Genomic DNA, 18,865 nt, shown 5'->3' on the forward strand with positions numbered 1-18,865 from the left:
ATGCTGGGGTGGCCATATTAATATCTGATGACACCAACTTTATACTCAGAAAAGTGGTAAGGGACAAAGATGGACACTATGTACTAATCAAGGGATATGTGCAACAGGAAGAAATCAGATTATTAAACATATATGCACCCAATGAGAGACCAGAAAATTACTAATACAGTTACTGACAAATCTGAAAGAAGAAATCAATAATAACACAATAATTGTGGGAGACCTTAACACGGCCCTATGCACACTTGATAGGTCAACCAGACTGAAATCCAACAAAAACATACTAGCACTGAAAGAGTAATGGAAAAAAAGAGGGACTAGATAGATATATATAGGACACTTCGTCCCCAAAAACCTGCGATACACATTCTTCTCCAATGTACCATGGGTCATTCTCCAGAATAGATCTACATGCTGACACATAAAACATACCTCCATAAAATCTTGGCAGGCTACCTTTTGTTGACCACAAAGCTCATGAAAATTAGATGTGAACTACAAAAGCCCGCACAGAAGAAAAAACCTTTAATAATTGGAAATTAAACCACTCTTGCTAACTAAACAAACAGTGAGTCCTGAGATGAAATCAAAAAGGAAATCAAAAACTTTCCTGGAAACAAATGATAAAGAGACACAAAACTGCCAGAATCTATGGGACACATGCAAAAGCGGTCCCTGAGAGGAAAATTTATAGCATCTACAAGCCAACACATCAGGAAGGAAAGAAGGGTCATACTGAAAAACTTAATGACGCAGCTCAAAAAATTAGAAAAGACCAACCAAAGGAACCAAAAATAGCAAGACAGAAGGAAATAAACAAAGCTGAAAGCAGATCTCAATGAAGTGGGAAAACCACAAAAGCAATCCGAAAGATCAAAGAAAGCAGAAGTTGTTTCTTTGAAAAATAAACAAGATTGATAGACCCAGTGGCCAAAACTCACAAAGAAAGAGAGAGAAATCTGATTACCGAATTAGAAATGAAAATGGGGAGATCACGACAGATATTGTATGAGATTCAAAGGGTAATTCAGAGACTACTTTGAGAAACTTTATGCTACTAAACGTCGATTCGTAGAAGAAATGGAAAAATTTTGGACACTTATCACCTTCAACAGTTAAGTAAGGAGGATGTAGCATATCTAAACCACCCCCATCACCTATTGAGGAAATTGAAAACTGTAATCAAACATCTGCCCAAAAGAAAAGCCCAAGCCCAGATGGATTCACTAACTGAATTCTTTCAAATCTCTTCAAGAGGAGCTACTACCCAATCCTAGCCAGGCTTATTCTATGAAATTGAAAACAGGAACCACTCCCAAAGAGCTTTTATGAAGCCAATATCACCCTGATACCAAAACCAGACAAAGATTCTGCCAAAAAAGAAAATTACAGACCAGTATCCCTGATAAATGCAGATGCAAAGATCTTCAACAAAATCCTGGTAAATAGTATCCAATGCATCATCAAGAAGATCATACACTATGATCAAGTTGTTTCATCCCATGAATGCAAGGATGGTTTAACATCTGTAAATTTATCAACATTATACACATCAACAATAAGAAAAATAAAAATCACATGATCATATCAATAGACACAGAGAAAGCATTTGATAAGGTCCAACACCCATTCTTGATTAAAAAAAAAACCCTCAGCAAGATGGGAATGAAAGAAATCTTTCTCAATCTAGTTGAAGGCATCTACCACAAGCCAATGGCAAATATTATCCTCAATAGAGAAAAACTAAAAGCCTTTCCTCTAAATTCTGGTACAAGATAAGGCTGTCTGCTCTCACCACTCCTCTTCAAGATAGTACTGGAAGTGCTTGCTATAGCGATCAGGCAAGAAAAAGATATCAAGGGAATCCAGATAGGAAAGGAAGAAATCAAGCTCTTATTGTTTGCAGATGACATGATACTCTACTTAGAAAACCCTAAAAACTCTACCAAAAAGCTTCTAGAAACAATAGACTCATATAGCAAGTTGGCAGGCTACAAAATTAACACACAAAAATCAATGGCCTTTCTATACACCAATAGTAATAAGGAAGAAATGGACATTAAGAAAACAACCCCATTCACAATAGTGCCACACAAACTCAAATACCTTGGAGTCAATTTGACCAAAAACGCGAAGGACTTATACAAAGAAAACTATAAAGCCTTGTTCCAAGAAATAAGAGAGGACACATGGAAATGGAAACACGTACCCTGCTCATGGATTAACATAATTAAAACAGCAATACTCCCCAAAGCATTATACAGATTTAATGCGATTCCCTTAAAAATACCCATGACATTCTTCAAAGAAGTGGATCAAACACTTATGAAGTTCAAATGGAACAATAAACACCCTCAAATAGCTAAAGTACTCCTAGGGTAAAGGAAAATGGGAGGCATTACTTTCCCCAACTTTAAACTGTACTACAAAGCAATAGTTATTAAAACAGCATGGTATTGGAATAAAGACAGACCCTCAGATCAGTGGAATAGGCTTGAGTTCTCAGACATTGTTCCCCAGACATACAATAACCTAATTTTTGACAAAGGAGCAAGAAATTTTAAGTGGAGTAAGGAAAACTTCTTCAACAAGTGGTGCTGGCAGAACTGGTTAGCCACTTGCAAAAAAGTGAACATAGATCTCCAGTTAACATCATGTACAATGGTAAAATCCAAATGGATTAAAGACCTTGATAACAAACATGAACCATAAGATATATAGAACAACATGTCGGTAAAACACTCCATGACATCGAGACTAAAGTCATCTTCAAGGAGGAAATTGCACTTTCCAAACAAGTGGAAGCAGAGATCAACAGATGGGAATACATTTAAGCTGAGAAGCTTCTGCACCTCAAAGGAAAAAGTGCCCATGATACAAGAGCCACTCCCCAACTGATGTGGGAGTAAACTATTCACCTAACATCCATCAGATATGGGCTAATATCCAAAATATACAGGGCACTGACAGAAACTTTACCAAGAAAAAACATCTAATTCCTTCAAAAAAATTGGGAGCAAGAAATGAACAGACACTTTGATAAAAAGAAATACAATGGCCATAAGACATATAAAAAAATGCTCCTCCGTCACTAATCATCCAGGGAGATGCAAAATCAAAACAACAATGAGATTACCATCTCACCACCACAGAGATTGGCATACATCACAAAAAATGAGAAACTATCAGTGCTGGTGGGGATGTTGAGAGAAAGGAACTCTTATCCACTGCTGGTGGGAATGCCGTCTAATCCAACCCTCTATGGAAACCGATATGGAGATTCTCCAAAATCTGGAAAATTGAGCTCCCATTTGACCCAGCCTAATTCCACTCCTAGGGATATACCCTAAGAACACAAGAATACAATACAAAAACCCCTTCCTCACACCTATATTTATTGCAGCACTATTCACAATAGCCAGGCTCTGGAAACAACCAAGATGCCCTTCAACAGACGAATGGCTATAGAAAATGTGGTACATATATACAATGGAATATTATGCAGTCATCAGGAGACAGAAGTCATGAAAATTTCCTATACATGGATGTACATGGAATCTATCATGCTGAGTGAAATAAGTCAGAGGGAGGGAGGGAGGGAGGGAGAGAGAGAGACAGAGAGAGAGAGAGAGAGAGAGAGATGCAGAATAGTCTCACTCAACTATCAGTTTTAAGAAAAATAAAAGTCATGTTTGCAACCATCCTCAGAGACAATGAGAAGAGGTCTGGAACTTCCAGCTCACTTCATGAAGCACACCACAAAGAGTGGTGAGTGCAGTTATAGAAATAACTGCACAGCGAACTACCATGATCATGTGAATGAATGAGCGAATTGGAAAGCCTGTCTGGAGTACAGATCCGGGTGAGGTGGGATGGAGGGAGATTTGGGACATTGGTGGTAGGCATGTTGAAGGGGGTGTTCTTTACATGACTGAAACGTAATCACAATCATATGTGTAATCAAGATGTTTAAATAAGGAAAAAATTAGAAAAAAATATTTATATTATAAAATATATAGGAATAGAATATATAGGAATAGATATAGGAATCTAAACTTATTTAAACATGTTGCTGATCTTTCCCCAACATTTTGTTGATGGATTTTCCTTGTTTCACACTACCTCTTAGCCTCCAATGTTGTAGATTAGCTATAGATCTATTCTATGGACCTTTCAATTTTATACCCTGGGTTGAAAGTCTCTTTTTTGTTCAAGTACCTTACTCTCTAGATTACCATAGCTTTATAGTAGAATTTAAGTTGATAGAAGAAAAGTCCTCCTTTTTCCTTTTCTCATTGTATTTTTGGCTATTCAGGGGGAGATTACTGTATTTTTAAAGTATAAGTATATAAGTCATTTAATAAATTTGAGTAGCTGAGATTGGGGAGTTAAAACTTTCATAGAAAAATTAGAGGTATATGGAGATGTGATAAGAAAGTGAAAGGCACATATAAAATGCAAGATTGTGTATAGTGTATGAGAAAAGTTACCAAAATATAGAATATTTTATAGAATTTTTTCCATTATAGAATATTAGTATATCCACTAGCTATATAAAATGAGAAAAATAAAATAAAGACAAGGAATGGAGTTCTATAGTTCTAAACATTTTATGGATCAACAACTTGGAAAAGTATATTCTGTATATATGCTGGTGCATGTAAGGAATTTGTTAGGAACATTTTTCCAGGCAGTAGAAAGACATAAATATAATAAAAAATGTCCTTGTCTATTTGGCATTTAAAAAAATATAATAAGTATAGATGTCTCCAAGTTCCTACTTTAAGAGAGTTCACCGTTATTAAATCTAACAGAAGACACGGAAGAAAATGAATACATAATTGTAAAATATACTTATAATGAAAGGTTAATGAACATTGAATTATTAAGTTTTGGAATCAAAGATCAAGGGATAATTTTATAAGGCATCAGGATCACTAACTATATATAAAGATGTGGTTGAATAGAGCTTTGTGATATCTTTATTGCAGTAGAAACAATGGGAAATATGTTGAAAATCATTATTTCCCAAAGGCAAATGTATGAACATACCCACATGCAAACAACAAACCATTTTCATTAGGCAATCTATATACTAATGGTACACATTTTATTCTTTTACAGACTGCTAGTAAAAACATAATCATCTTTTGTGCAAAATTATTGTTTTGCCTGGGAAAATTGAGGAAATTTCACTTCCTGAGGCCTTGTAGATGTGATCATTTCTGAAACCTCATGGGATACATGCTATTCAATGAAAGGATGCTGGAAAGTTATCTTCAGACTCAAAGAAAATGGTTGAAAGCAAATGGTGAGTTGGGTCAATTGGCAGTTTAGAAAATACTGACTGTTTTTCCCCACAATTTGTCATTTTCTGCTTAATTATGAAAGAAAAGGAGAAACCATTTCTTTTAGACTAGTTCTTTGATTTTCTTATCTTATTCTTATTCCTTATCTTATTCTTCACAAAAGCTAGTTTTTACTCATAAAAATAGGGATGTAGTACAGGGGTTAAGGATTAACTAGAATTAAATCCTAGGTACCACATCACCTCCCTAACATGAGCAGGTGTATAGCCCCAGAAAGTTCCAACAGTGTAAACCCTGAAGGTCCGTAACACTGCAGGGCCCAAGCTGCACTGCACCTCAGGTCCTAATACTGAACCACAAGTCTGATTGCTGAGTATCTCTGGTAGTGGCCTCCAGGGCGCTTGGATACAACTGCCATCTACCCCCCAAAAATAAAAATAGCATTGTGCTGCAGAGTGTTCAATATTATCTAGTACAGTGGTCGGCAAGCCATGGCTCGCGAGCCACATGCTGCTCTTTCCACTTTTTAATGCGGCTCTTCTGTGTGCTGGGTGGCCGCTCCAGGAGTCAGGACTCTGCTCTTAGCCTCTGTCAGTGCGAGCCCTGCCGGCTCCACACAGCTCTGATTAGAACCAAGGCCAATGTTCACATTAGTGTTTGTGACTTTGTCAGCCATTGTCAGGATGTAATTTTCTCTACCATTGTAAGGCAAATTTTACGGAATTTAATGTTATCGTTCTAAAGTTCTTTAGTTTTATTAGTTGTGTTATTTGTATCCTCCCGACCTATGTGGATACTTGCATGCAGAATATTCTCAATAAAAACATATTGAATCTAAAAACAGTGTACCACTCATATGTATTTTCGGTTTTTAAAAAAGTAGTTCTCAAAATAAATTTCAGTCGTGGCATTGGACGAAAATTTGGCTCAGTTGAAAAAAAAAGGTTTTGCCCACCACTGATCTAGTAGATCAGTTCAAACTTACAGTTTTTGATCCCTTCTGCTAACTTTCTGGATGTAATGATTCTTAGTTAGAAATAGTCTCTTTCAATTTGGTTCTCCAAAAAAAAAAAAAAAAGTCTTGGAGGCTGGGGGATGTGGATGTTCAGCAGTAGAGCACTTTGTTGGGATGAGGGTATGAGAACTACCCCCCACAGGTCCTGGGTTTGATTACCAGCGTTGCAAAATCAAATTTTAAAAATAGCAATGATAGGGGCCCGGGAGAGATAAGCACAGCTAGTAGGGTATTTGCCTTGATAGACGTTGGCTCCAGACGAACCTGGAATTCGTATCCCGGCAAGGCATCCCATATGGTCCCCCGACGGCCAGGAGCCCATTTCTTCGGAGCGCTAAAAGTAGAGAGTAACCCACTGAGCGGCCCCGGTATGGTAGCCCAAAAACCAAAATAAAATACAAAACAAAAACAAAAACAAATTTTAGGCTACAGAGATGCACAAAGCTTAAGCTCTTGCCTTGTACAAAGTCTCCCTGGTTCAATTCATGGCATAGATATGATCTCTTAGAGAGTGATCCTGCTAGGAGTAATTCCTGAGCAGAGCCAAGAATAAACTAACAGTAATTCTGTCACCCTGCAAATAACATGATAAATTCACAAAGAAAATAGCCTAGAGGACTGGAGCACATCGCCTGACATTCAGTAGATCCCACCTTCAATCCCAAACACCACATGGCCCACCCCTTCTCTGAATGTACTGACAGGAGTTTCCCTGTAAGCCCTCAGCACTCACTGGACATGTTGTCCACCATAGGACTGCATTGACAGAGCAGAGCATTGAACCAACAGGCTGCACAAGTCTGCCCTGATATTCACAACCTGTCTTTGCCCAGAAGCCTGAAGACAGACCAGACAGACAGACAGACAGACAGACAGACACACACACACACACACACACACACACACACACACACACACACAACATAACACACCCCTCTTTAAGGGCTTTTAAGTACTGACCTCTTATAAGACACTCTCTGAAGTCTCTTTTATTTTAATCATAGTTTATTTTACTCTATATCTCTGCTATTCTAAAAGAGAAACACATAATTATCCTGACTACATATAATATTATCCACACTACAGATAATTCAGATAATATAAAATCTATTTTTTGTGCTTACAAAAATCTATATGTGCTAAGTAATTTGCATAAACTTTTTTATAAAAACCCTCCAAAGTGTGAATTATGATGGTTTTTTATTTGATTTAAAGGGTAGAAACTGAGATTCTGAGCAGTAATTTTGTATCCCTTCCCTAGGTGTCTTTGGACAATGTTTTGAGACATTTTTGGTTGTCACTTCTGAGAGATGTTATGGCCTCTCTTAGGTAGAATCACAGATGCTGGTAAAAAAAGACTTCAGTATATAAGAAAGCTCTCCCCACACCTTCCTGCTCCATCAAAGAGATTTCCAACTATTCAAATAATCCTGGGTTAGCAGGATTCAACCTGAGGATGCTTAAAGAAGAAAACTGAATGAAGTTCAATGGGGGGAAATGTATTAAGGGACTCACCTTAAATTAGTGCCAAAATGGGAATTTTGAATCCAGGTTTGTTTGTCCTAAAACCACACCCATGACTGTTTTTGTTGAGGAATGGGTGATCAGAAGGAATTAGAGGCCATATCTGAGGGTTTACTCCTGACTCTGTGTTCTTAGTCACTCCTAATGGTTCTTCAGAGACCATTCTGAGGATTCTTGGGGATTAAACTCTAGTTGGCACCAAGCAGCAAATAGATTGACTTGTGTGTTATTTCGCCAGAGATAGTACAGAAGGTAGATAGCTTGCCTTGGACATGGCCAACCAAGTTTGATTCCCCAGAACCACATATGGTCCCCATGCCTTCCAGGAGTGCTCCCTAAGCACGGAATCAAGAACAACTTTTGAAAACCACTGAATATTGCACAAAAGAACAAAAGCAAAAACAAAACTAATCCTAAACTATTTTGATCAGAGAGAGCAAATATGTTCCAGACAAAGCATGCATATTTTATTTATTTTCTAATTAAAGAGTGAAGTGAATTGATCAAGTTTAAAAAAAATACTTTGGAGGGAAGCTGCAACTTATTAACCCAGTTTAATTTATTTTAAGTAACCAGTATTTCTATCTACCTTGATTGCCAGAGAAAGCAAAAATTTAAAAGAGCTTATAAGCAGTGCAGCACACACTCACCAAAATTTCTAAAGTATATTACATATCAATTAAGCTTGCAACTCATATATAATCTCCTTCTTGCTTCAAAATTTGAGTCAGAAATAGGCACTTTTTGAAAACATGTAAAAATAAATAAACTGAAGCTAACTATACATGACATTAAGAACTTAATTAACATTCTTGTTGTAATACAGTCTGGAAGGTTCTTGGAAGCCTTGTATTCATGTGATAAAACTGAATTATGGAGATGAAAGTAAATAGGTTGTATTTCTATCTCTCTCTTATTTTGGTTTTTGGACTACACCTGGTGGGGCTCAGGGGTTACTCCTGGCTGCCTGGCACTATGCTCAAAAATTGCGCCTTGCAGGCTTGGGATGCCATATCATCCACATGCAAGGCAAATGCCCTACCCACTGTGCAATCACTCTGGCCACTGGATTTCTTTCTTAATGCCCCCAAAGAAGAATTATTTATTTTTAGGGTTTTTTAAAAAATTTATTTCTAAATTTTTTCCATTTGGTATGTGCTTTTCACATGATGCATTTTTAACATATTTCAGTTATATCCTACGAGTCCCTCTAAACTTAATAGTCAATAACCATATATCTTTTGACTCCAGATATTTGAAATGAATATGAAATTTAATAGTTGGCTATTTAACGAGGCAAGTAGAATTGGATACTTATTTTATCAATTTTTATATTCTATCAAAATAAGACATGATCTACAACATCATATACAATTTTAAAAACTAATAATAAAAATAGTGACTTTGGTCTACATATTCCCCCATACAAGACTAACCCCAAAGACTCTCCTTTTCAATTCCATTTGATGTTTCTTTGTTATTTTTAACCTACATTTTTGGTATAAAATTATATTTTTGTTATTCTTGGTGTAAGATTTAGCATTTTTGGATAGCAGTATCCCTTCCCAATGATTCTTTACTTTTTCACCCTCCAATATCTTTAAGCTCTTAATCCCTAACTCAAAGTTGTTGGTACCAGATACATTGCAGAATTCAGAATCCAGAGGCCTTTGAAAAGGCAATACAATCATATTCCATTTATTAACACCTCTGGTGGGATCTGAGAAAACACTTCATAATGAAACACATTATATTAATATAGATACCATGCTAATGAAAAGTATACAGTGACTAGTTTTACCACAAAATTATTTTGTCTTCAAATTTACAAAAAATAAATACATTGCTTTTTTTTGCAGTGGTTTTGCAGTGGGTTTTTTGGATTTTGAAATGTAATATTAGTAAATATGGGCCTGAGTATTATTTAGTTAAGTCAGTAATCAATGTTCTCTTATTACAACAATGCTGATAGTATTTAGTACTGAGTTATGATTTGGTTATTATAATTGTTCTTTGCTAGTTTTTGTTTATCCCTGTTTAATTCTTAGAATAATTTTCTTTTTCTTTTACTTTCTTCTTTTTCTTCTTTCTTCCTTTCATTTTTCCTTCTTTCCTGCTTTTCTTTCTTTCCTTTCTTCTTTCCTTCCTGCCTTTCTTCCTTCCTTCCTTCTTTCCTTTATTTCTTTCCTTCCTTCCTTCCCTACCTTCCTTTCTTCCTTTCTTTTTCTTTCTTTATGTCTTTCTCTCTTTCTTTTATTCTTTCTTTCTATCTCTTTCTTCCTTCCTTCCTTCCTTCCTTCCTTCCTTTCCTTCTTTCTTTCTTTCTTTCTTTCTTTCTTTCTTTCTTTCTTTCTTTCTTTCTTTCTTTCTTTCTTTCTTTCTTTCTTTCTTTCTTTCTATTTCTTTCTATTTCTTTCTTTCTTTCTTTCTTTCTTTCGTTCTTTCTTTCTTTCTATTTCTTTCTTTTTCTTTCTTTCTTTCTTTCTGTCTTTCTTTCTGTCTTTCTTTCCTTCCTTTCTTTCTTTCTTCTTTCTTTCCTTTCTTTCTTTCTTTTTCTTTCTTCTTTTTTTCTTTCTTTCTTTCTTCCTTTCTTTTTCTTTCTTCCTTTCTTTTTCTTTCTTTTTTCTTTCTTTTTCTTTCTTTTTTCTTTCTTTCTTTCTTTCTTTCTTTCTTTCTTTCTTTCTTTCTTTCTTTCTTTCTTTCTTTCTTTCTTTCTTTCTTTCTTCCTTCCTTCCTTCCTTCCTTCCTTCCTTCCTTCCTTCCTTTCTTTCTTTTCTTTCTTTCTTTCTCCCTTCTCTTCCCTTCCCTTCCCTTCCCTTCCCTTCCCTTCCCTTCCCTTCCCTTCCCTTCCCTTCCCTTTCCTTCCCTTCCCTTCCCTTCCTTCCACTTTCCTTCCTTATTTCCCCCCTCTCGTTCTCTCTCCCTCCCATTCTCCCTCCCTTCTTTTTTCCTTCCTTTCTCTGTTTTCTTTTCTCCTATTTCTTTTCTTTCCTTTCCATTTTCTTCATTTTCTTTTCTTTCTAACGCCTAGTGGTGCTCAGGGATTACTTCTAGCTCTCCATACTGGGATCACTCCCAGCAGTGCTTAAAGAACTATATGAGGTTCTGGGGGTTGAACCCTGGTTGGCTGACTGCACAGCAAACACACTACTTACTGTACTATTGCTCTGACCCCTACTTTGGTTTTCTATATAGTTGAGCTTAGTTTTATGTATACTAGTGACTGACAAATTTTCATGGTCCAACATGTCTGAGGTATTGCCTCAGACATTATTCTTCGGAAATTTCCTCCTGTACTAATTTGTGATCCTTACCATTGTACTGTGGTATGGTGCCATCATTTGACTTTCTTTATTATTCTATAACCTTTCTTGGTTTATACCTTTGTTTCACCAAATAATAGTCTCAACCCAATTTTGAAGAAAGGTTACTTGCTTGAGAAAGTACCTAAACTTTCAAGCACAGAGTTTACAAAAAAGGCAAGCCAATATAATTTGTTAAGTGCCTCTTTTAAAACTCTAGAAATTCTGATGATAACATACGTGCAGTTGCTTTGGTGTTTGTTGTTTATAACTCTGGAAATCTTCCACTTAGTGTTATGTTTTATCATAAACATACATGTCAGTCATATGTGTAATAACTGAAATTTAGAATAAGAGAACTTTATTGGTTGAGTAAATGCTCCCTTATTCACAAGACAAGTAGGAGTTAACATTTAGGTCTGTTGTCTTTTGCTCATTAGGAAAGATGTTCCCGACATTCAGTGATATCCACTTGGCCCCCTTTTCTGATGAACAACTCTACATGGAACACTACTCCAGAGCTAACTTTTGGTAATGTTTCCTGCTTTATTCACTTCCTTTTTCTTCATAGATAACTAGAGCTTCTGAAAGTATTAGCATTTAGGTAATATAATGGAAAAAGAATTTGGGTGCAGCCCTATACTCAATTGCATGCTTAGCAGAAGCCCTTACTTATGCCAGCTAGATGCCAATAACCTCCCCTTTTCAATGTATATAAGTAGAATTTGCCAGACATTGCCAGATGTCTTCTTGAGGAAGCAAACTCATCCCCACCCCTGCTGAGTAGACAAGTCAGGGAACTAATAATATAATCTTAAATATCCGAAATAGGTCCTAACCACATCACTACTAAATAATACCCTCTTTCCTGTCTGCTTTTCATATCTTCATCACAACTTCTTTCCTTTGGATAAAAGATTCTATTAGAAATGTTTTCAGCAGAGAGCATATCAATAATATACATTTTTATGCACATAAGATGACCAAAGGTATTGTAGTATATTCACATTAGTTGGCTGTTTGGCTTTGAATAATTCACTTTACACTCTGAGACTTAGTTTATTTCTTGGTAAAATGAGAACTGCTACAAAGGCACTGCCAGTTCTCAATTAGTGTTTGTTACATTTTTTTTTTGAGAATTGATTTTTATCAAGAGAACTTTGTAAAAAAGAACCATATTGGACTAATGCTATTTCCACAACTACAACCAAAAACTTTATTGTTAATCCTCAGATATAGAAAACATGTTACCAAACTTAGGGCCTTTGTAACTGCTATCTAGCCTCTCCCGAGTACTTTTCCCTCAATAGTAACATAACTGAATCTTGACTTTTATAAAGTGTTTATCATATACCTCCTGTCAGTGAGACTTGCCCTGATCATCTATTTTAGTGTGTATTTATACCACTCCTTTCTCTTTTATTCTTTTTTATTATTTAGCACCTTCATCTCTTTTTTTTTTCATGTCAGAAGGGTCATGTGCTGACATAACAAGGGTGAAGGGAGGCACATATCACACAGGCGTGTGAAAACCCAATCATCATGCTTATGAACCAGAAAAGGATCACACCCTCATATCTTAAAGTATCTTTAATTCTGCAGACAGGATTACTAACAGTTTGTACTGATACATAGCAGTAACCCAGAACAGTATCTATCACATGTTATATACTTACATGTTTTTGATAAAGCAAAACAACTTGGCAATATTAAAAATGTCCATAAATGTTACTAATATGAGTTATGTTCATTCCACACTAATATTTCTATTCTTTTTCTTTATAAAACGAGACTCTTCATAGAATAGACTCCATTTGTTGACGTGCAAACTTCCCCCTGTACACAGAGCACAAGGTGTAAACCTAAGGATGAAAATTAGCCACCCCAAATTGGTAGGTGGTGACTTTAATAAGCAAAGAAATTTATATGGAAGCCTTACCTTAGATAGCCACAAGAAGAAGAAAGTATTTCTAAGTCCATTCCTCACAATGTTAAAAATTTATGTACTCATGTACACTGTCCATCTGGTCTCAACAATATATTGTTCTTTCAAGTCTTTGTCCTTAAAAACTGTAACACTATATAACAGTAGGCAGAATATATAGTCCAAAAACAAGGCAAAGAGAGAAGCCTTCTATTTTCTCAAAGGTCAACTAGTATTCACATCTTCTACAAGACATTTCCAGCATCATCTTATGGATTCCTTTCTTACTAGAGTACACCTTATTGTTTTTTGTTATTGTTTTGGTCACACCTGGCTGTGCTCAGGGCTTACTCCTGGTTCTGTACTTATGGAACACTTCTGGTTGAGCTTAGTTGACAATTTGGGGTGCCAGGGATCAAATTCATGTCAGCAGTCAGAAAGGAATATGCCCTACCCACTGTCCTATCACATTGTCTCTCTTCAATTTCTATATACTTAATATTAAAATATATATTTCTATATGTATCATTTATGTAGCCCAACCCAGACTTAAATTCTTCCATAATATCTGCCATTAGACCCATATACACACAAACCTGTTCATCTAAGGATATAATATTTCCATTTCTATATCTTGTAACTTTATTTTCAGACAGAATTGACAAAACCAACAGACATCTACCTTGTCATCTCCCATTCTGGTTCTGTAAACTCTAGGTAAAAACATCTAAATTTCCTTGTTTCTACTACTTGAAAAGGGAAGGAGGAAAAACTAGCACAAGTCAAAACAATATATTTCAAATCCCACAGAATTAAGTTTTCTCTGAATTTGGCCAAAGTATTCTCTCTTAATGCCTTAGCTTTATTTCACTATTGGGTAGGCTTTTAAACATACCTTATCTCATATCTTCTTAATATTCTCTTGCTTGGCATTTCTTTTATGGCTAACTCATTTTTATTGGCTCAACCCCTTCCATTAAATTATCTTAACTGTACATTTATTATTTTGACATTATATTATTTTAGTACTTGAGTTTGTACAGTAAATTATTTTAATCTTATAAATACTACCCAAAAATTCTAATGTGTTATTTCTAATTCAGAGCTCTTTGTTTTAAATTTTATAAAAGACAATGTAAAGTGAGCATCCTTTTAATAAAAATCATAGTGTGCATTTTGATGATTTCTTTACAATAAACAGCTAGAAGCAAAAATTGCTGGACCAAAAGGTGTGAAGAAAAAACCTTTTATATATATGTATATATATACATATATATATATATATATATAAATCTTACATTATGCCAAATTGCCCTGTTGAAAACTTTTAGCAATTAACACTTCCACCAGTGGTATATGAGAATGTCTGCTGAGTCTTGTCCATACGGATATATATTTTTTGAGATGCCAATTTGATTTGGAAAAAAATAGTGGCCAGTTTATTTTTAATCTGTATTTCTTTGATAGTACATTTGAACCACTTTATTTTTAGTCAACAGACATAAAATGTATTTTTAAAATATTTAGTTATCAAAGTTCCCAGCCTTAGGGTTTTTGCCTTGCAAGCAGCCAACCGGGGTTTGATCCTTTGCATTCCATATGGTCCCACAAGCCCTGTCAGGTGAGGTCCCTGACTGCAGAGCCAGAAGTAAGCCCTGAGCACTATTGGTTGACACAAAAATGTGAATAAGGAGAGGTAGGAAGAAAAGGAAGAAGAGGAAAAGGTGGAGGAGGGCAAGGTAGAGAAGGAGAATAGGGTAGGAAGAGGGGGAATGAAAAGGGAGAAGGGAGAAGGAGGCAGAAACAAAAGAACGCCTTTGAGTATTTCCTGAGAAATAAGCTATAAAAGTACCAAAGGAAGGGATCTTAGATCACAGGTGATGGGTCTCCTTCATACCTTTCTTCTTAACAACACTTGACACTATTGTCTCCTTACTTCTATACCCAGACCTGGTACTTATATACTCAAATCTCTTTTCTTTCTGGCCCCATCTTTTTAGTCCTTACTCTTCCTTCTTCCTCATGACCCACATTTATAAGATTGGAATAATTCCTGCTTTTCTTCTTCTAAGTCTTCCTCTTTAATCACATTTACTTTCTTCCAGATTTCATTCAGAGTCTGGACTGTAAATACTCTCTAAGTGGTTACAACTTACCATAGTTACAACTACAGGCCATAATTCTTCCCTGAATAGCCTCTGGGTGTCCAACTGTATTGAAAGCTCTATTTGGTTATGCATAAATTAGTATAAATAAGTATAACTATCTAAGAGAGGTAAACTGCATACCTTCATCACTGCCACTATCTACCCTGCAAAACAAAACCATATAAAGGAGTTGGAGAAATAGTATTGAGGTTAAAGTAGTTATTTTGCACAGAGCTGACACTGGTTTAATATGTGGCACTGCATGTGGTCCTCTTGAGTATCACCAGGAGTGACCCTGTATTTTTACTGTTGTTGTGAGAGGAGAACCACACATACTGGACTGTGGTGCTTCCTGGGATTTGCACATTAGTTTGCATTGGTTTGTGGTCCTCATATTCACACTCTGAGCCTTAATCCTCACCAAAACTCTCACTACGGACAGCAGTGCTCACACATGTTTAGTTGAAATGCACACTATAGGTCACATACTTTGCCTGCAGGGTAGACACTCACCAGACTATGACCTGAAGAACATGCTCTTTTGTAGAGATGGGGATTGCAGAAAGGAGAAATGCTGAGGCCGTATTTGCTGCATGTGGTCAAACAATGGGAATTAAACTCATAGCTTCACATTTGCAAGCCAGAAGCTCTTAATCACTAAGCCATTCCTGGGCTACAAAATTCTACCTTTTAGACATCAGTAAAATGATCTTAATAACATAATTCAGATAATTCTCTTCAAAATGGAACCATTCTAATATCTTCCTGTCTTCTGCTTGGACAGTTTTCATTGTTTCCCAAACTGAGCAAATTACACTCCCCATATGTGCTGGAATTATTGGAGGTTAGTAGTAGCCTTGGTGCACTTTGGGTATTTTACTGTTTATTTACTTCAACAAAGTTAATTTCAGGTAGAGAACTGAGTAATTTATTTTTCTTGAAAAGGGGCTCTAGGTCAAATTTGTTTAGTAACCTGTGCTTTACATGATCTAGTTCTATCTTATTACCCTTTCCCCCTCGATCTTATTCACTGTACTCTGGCCTCACCTACTGGTTTTACTGTTTCCCTCTTGAACATATCACACTTGGTTCTTCTTTACTGCCATTTCCTCTGCCTGAAATCAAGCAGACTGGTGACTTGCTTGTACCTACATCAGGATTTTGCTCACAAATCATTTTCCCAGAGAGACCTACTGCCAATTATAAACAAGCATCTTTTTTTCTACAGTCTTTATCTCATTTCTCACTCTATTTTCCTTTGTAGCACTTATCACCATCTACCATATTGTGTTCTCACTTATTTTTATTTATCTCTCCTCCTGTGACTACACATTTCAAAAGAGTTACTGTAGTCTTTACTGATGTGTCTCTATTATCTAGCCTAGCTCAATACATTTTTGTCAACCTAAAAGATAAATACACTCTTAAGAAGTATTTGCATATTAAAGATACTAAAACTTTGTTGTGTTTTCTTCTGAATTTTAATTTGCATTATAATTTTCTTTGTCATGATTTTCTAAAGAACTTAAGACCTTTTTTTGTAACTAGATTCCCCAAGTTTCCTTTTCTTTTTTTGAAAGGACTTTCCCACCTTGAGTTTGATATTAACTTTCACTTCTTTCCTTTTACTTATTTCACATTTTCTGTTTAAAAATTTATACTTATTCTAAAATTTATTTTAGTTTAAGTTTGTGATAATCACATAGTCTTGTAGTCTTATTTTATCTAAATGAATTATAGGATTCTAATTAGACAAGGTTACTATATTTTTTTTGTGTGTGGGATGGGGCACACCAGATAGCACTCAAGGGTTACTCCTGGTTCTGCACTCAAAATACACTCCTGACAGACTCAGGGATATCAGGGATCAAACCCCAGTCAGCCACATGCAAGGCAAATGCCCTACCAGCTATTCACTTTGACCCAGTTACTGTATTCTGATATTTACACAGTTACTTACATAATTAATTATTTCCTTTTCTTATTTGATGACAATTTCTTGGCCTTTATTAAGATTCTTAAAAGCATCCCCAGAGAGTAAGGCTCAGTCATGAAGAACAATTATTCCCAGCTTTAAAATTCCTTTATGTGATGGGTTTAATGTAATTATTGAAAATAATTGGTTCAGGGGGCTTAGACAAAGCTTTTATATATAATTTTAAATGGATTTTTCATATTAAGAAAAATATCTATATATTATCAATTATGAGGAGCCACAAAATATTCTCAAGAAGTTTGAAATAATGCTAGATAGCCTTATTACATTTACTACAATTATTGAACATTAAAACATAGGTTAACCAGGCAGTAGCTAAAAGCTACATGAATTGAACTCCAGAGTCAAACTGAATTATGTATGGTTTTTTGTTCTGTCAATTACTAACTATAAAACTTCATGTTAATTTCTCTGAGACACAATTTTTTGATTCATAAATTAAAGGTGATTATAATATCTACCTGGGGCTAGGACCATTTAGATTCTAAAATGGGTCCTTTGTTTTTTCTTCCCTATCATAATAGCCCTTTCTTCACATGCCATTGTTATGGTTCTGCCAATCTCTGAATTATCTGTTTCCATTGTACACTCAGGGAGAGGAAGATTAACAATAGTATGACTGGGAACTCATTAGATATTCCATAAAATAAATTTAATCCAGAGTTTCCTTTACTATCTGTCCTCCAGAAGCTTCACTAACCAAAAGTATGCTAAATTTCCCAGTATCCGTATCAAGTTTAGAGTCCTTATTTGAATGGCTCAAAAAATCTAGGTCCTCTTCATATGGTATAGTTGTATTGTTATAGAAACATCAGTCTTTGGATGCTGTAGAGATAGGACAATGGGTAAGGCACTTTTCTTGCACATGGCCAATCTGGGTTCATTTTCCAGCATTCCATATGGTCTCCCAAGCATCACCAAGAGACCAGTAGTCACACCTCAGCATCCCTGGGTGTGGTCCAAAAATCTAAAAACAACAACAACAATAACAACAAACCAAAACAAAACAAAAAACCACAATGCACACACAGACACACACACACACACACACACCAACACACACGTTTTTTTGGAGAATATTTACCACTTGTATTTGCAATAATATAAAAAATTCTTCCTTAAGGGGTGGGCGCTTTAATTCAATCATAAAAACAGTCCTCTTTGGATTAAAAACCAGATCTAGAAATTAGATCTGGAAATTAGGTGAGGGCTCTAATCTTTTCACTATGTCAGGTGATACCCTGTTGCTCACCAACTAGCATTTTGTTGTTGAACAAATTGAATAATATCCTACTTGATTATATCTTTTTCATCTCTCTAATAACACTAGAATCTATTAACCACCACTGTAGATCCCTAAGTGGCAAGGTACCCTAATTGCCACTCCAGCTTTGCTTGTTAACACTATAATTATGTCATTCTTGCCAGAGTTAATTGCTGCCTCCTTGCTTTTGATATTCTCAAATTTCATCTAAATTGTGTCCATTGGAGCATAGTTTAATGACAGCATTACCGTTTTTGATCAGCTACTGCTTTCTGATTTTTTCCCATTATCTCCCAGAAAAAAAGAGGTTTCTAGATTTTCCTGACAGCATACTCAGAACATTCTTAGCTTTCCATAGAAAATCAATGCAGCATTTAAACTTGT

General features: G+C 35.7%; 1 protein-coding gene and 1 non-coding gene across 2 annotated transcripts in view; one reads left to right on the forward strand and one right to left on the reverse strand.

Moving 5' to 3' along the window:
• The window catches only part of LOC126007743 (histone-arginine methyltransferase CARM1-like), a 255,607-nt gene that overhangs the window by 203,295 nt on the left and 33,447 nt on the right, over positions 1–18,865 (forward strand). The window contains 4 exon segments of the mRNA XM_049772770.1: positions 5,140–5,207; positions 5,210–5,233; positions 5,236–5,311; positions 11,591–11,681. Coding sequence (XP_049628727.1) covers positions 5,140–5,207; positions 5,210–5,233; positions 5,236–5,311; positions 11,591–11,681 — 259 coding nt within the window.
• On the reverse strand, positions 12,615–12,715 carry LOC126033238 (small nucleolar RNA U13). The gene has a single exon (XR_007504360.1). It is a non-coding gene; the product is annotated as a small nucleolar RNA U13 (small nucleolar RNA).

Source organism: Suncus etruscus, chromosome 1 (assembly GCF_024139225.1).
Source record: "Suncus etruscus isolate mSunEtr1 chromosome 1, mSunEtr1.pri.cur, whole genome shotgun sequence".
Lineage (NCBI taxonomy): Eukaryota > Metazoa > Chordata > Mammalia > Eulipotyphla > Soricidae > Suncus > Suncus etruscus.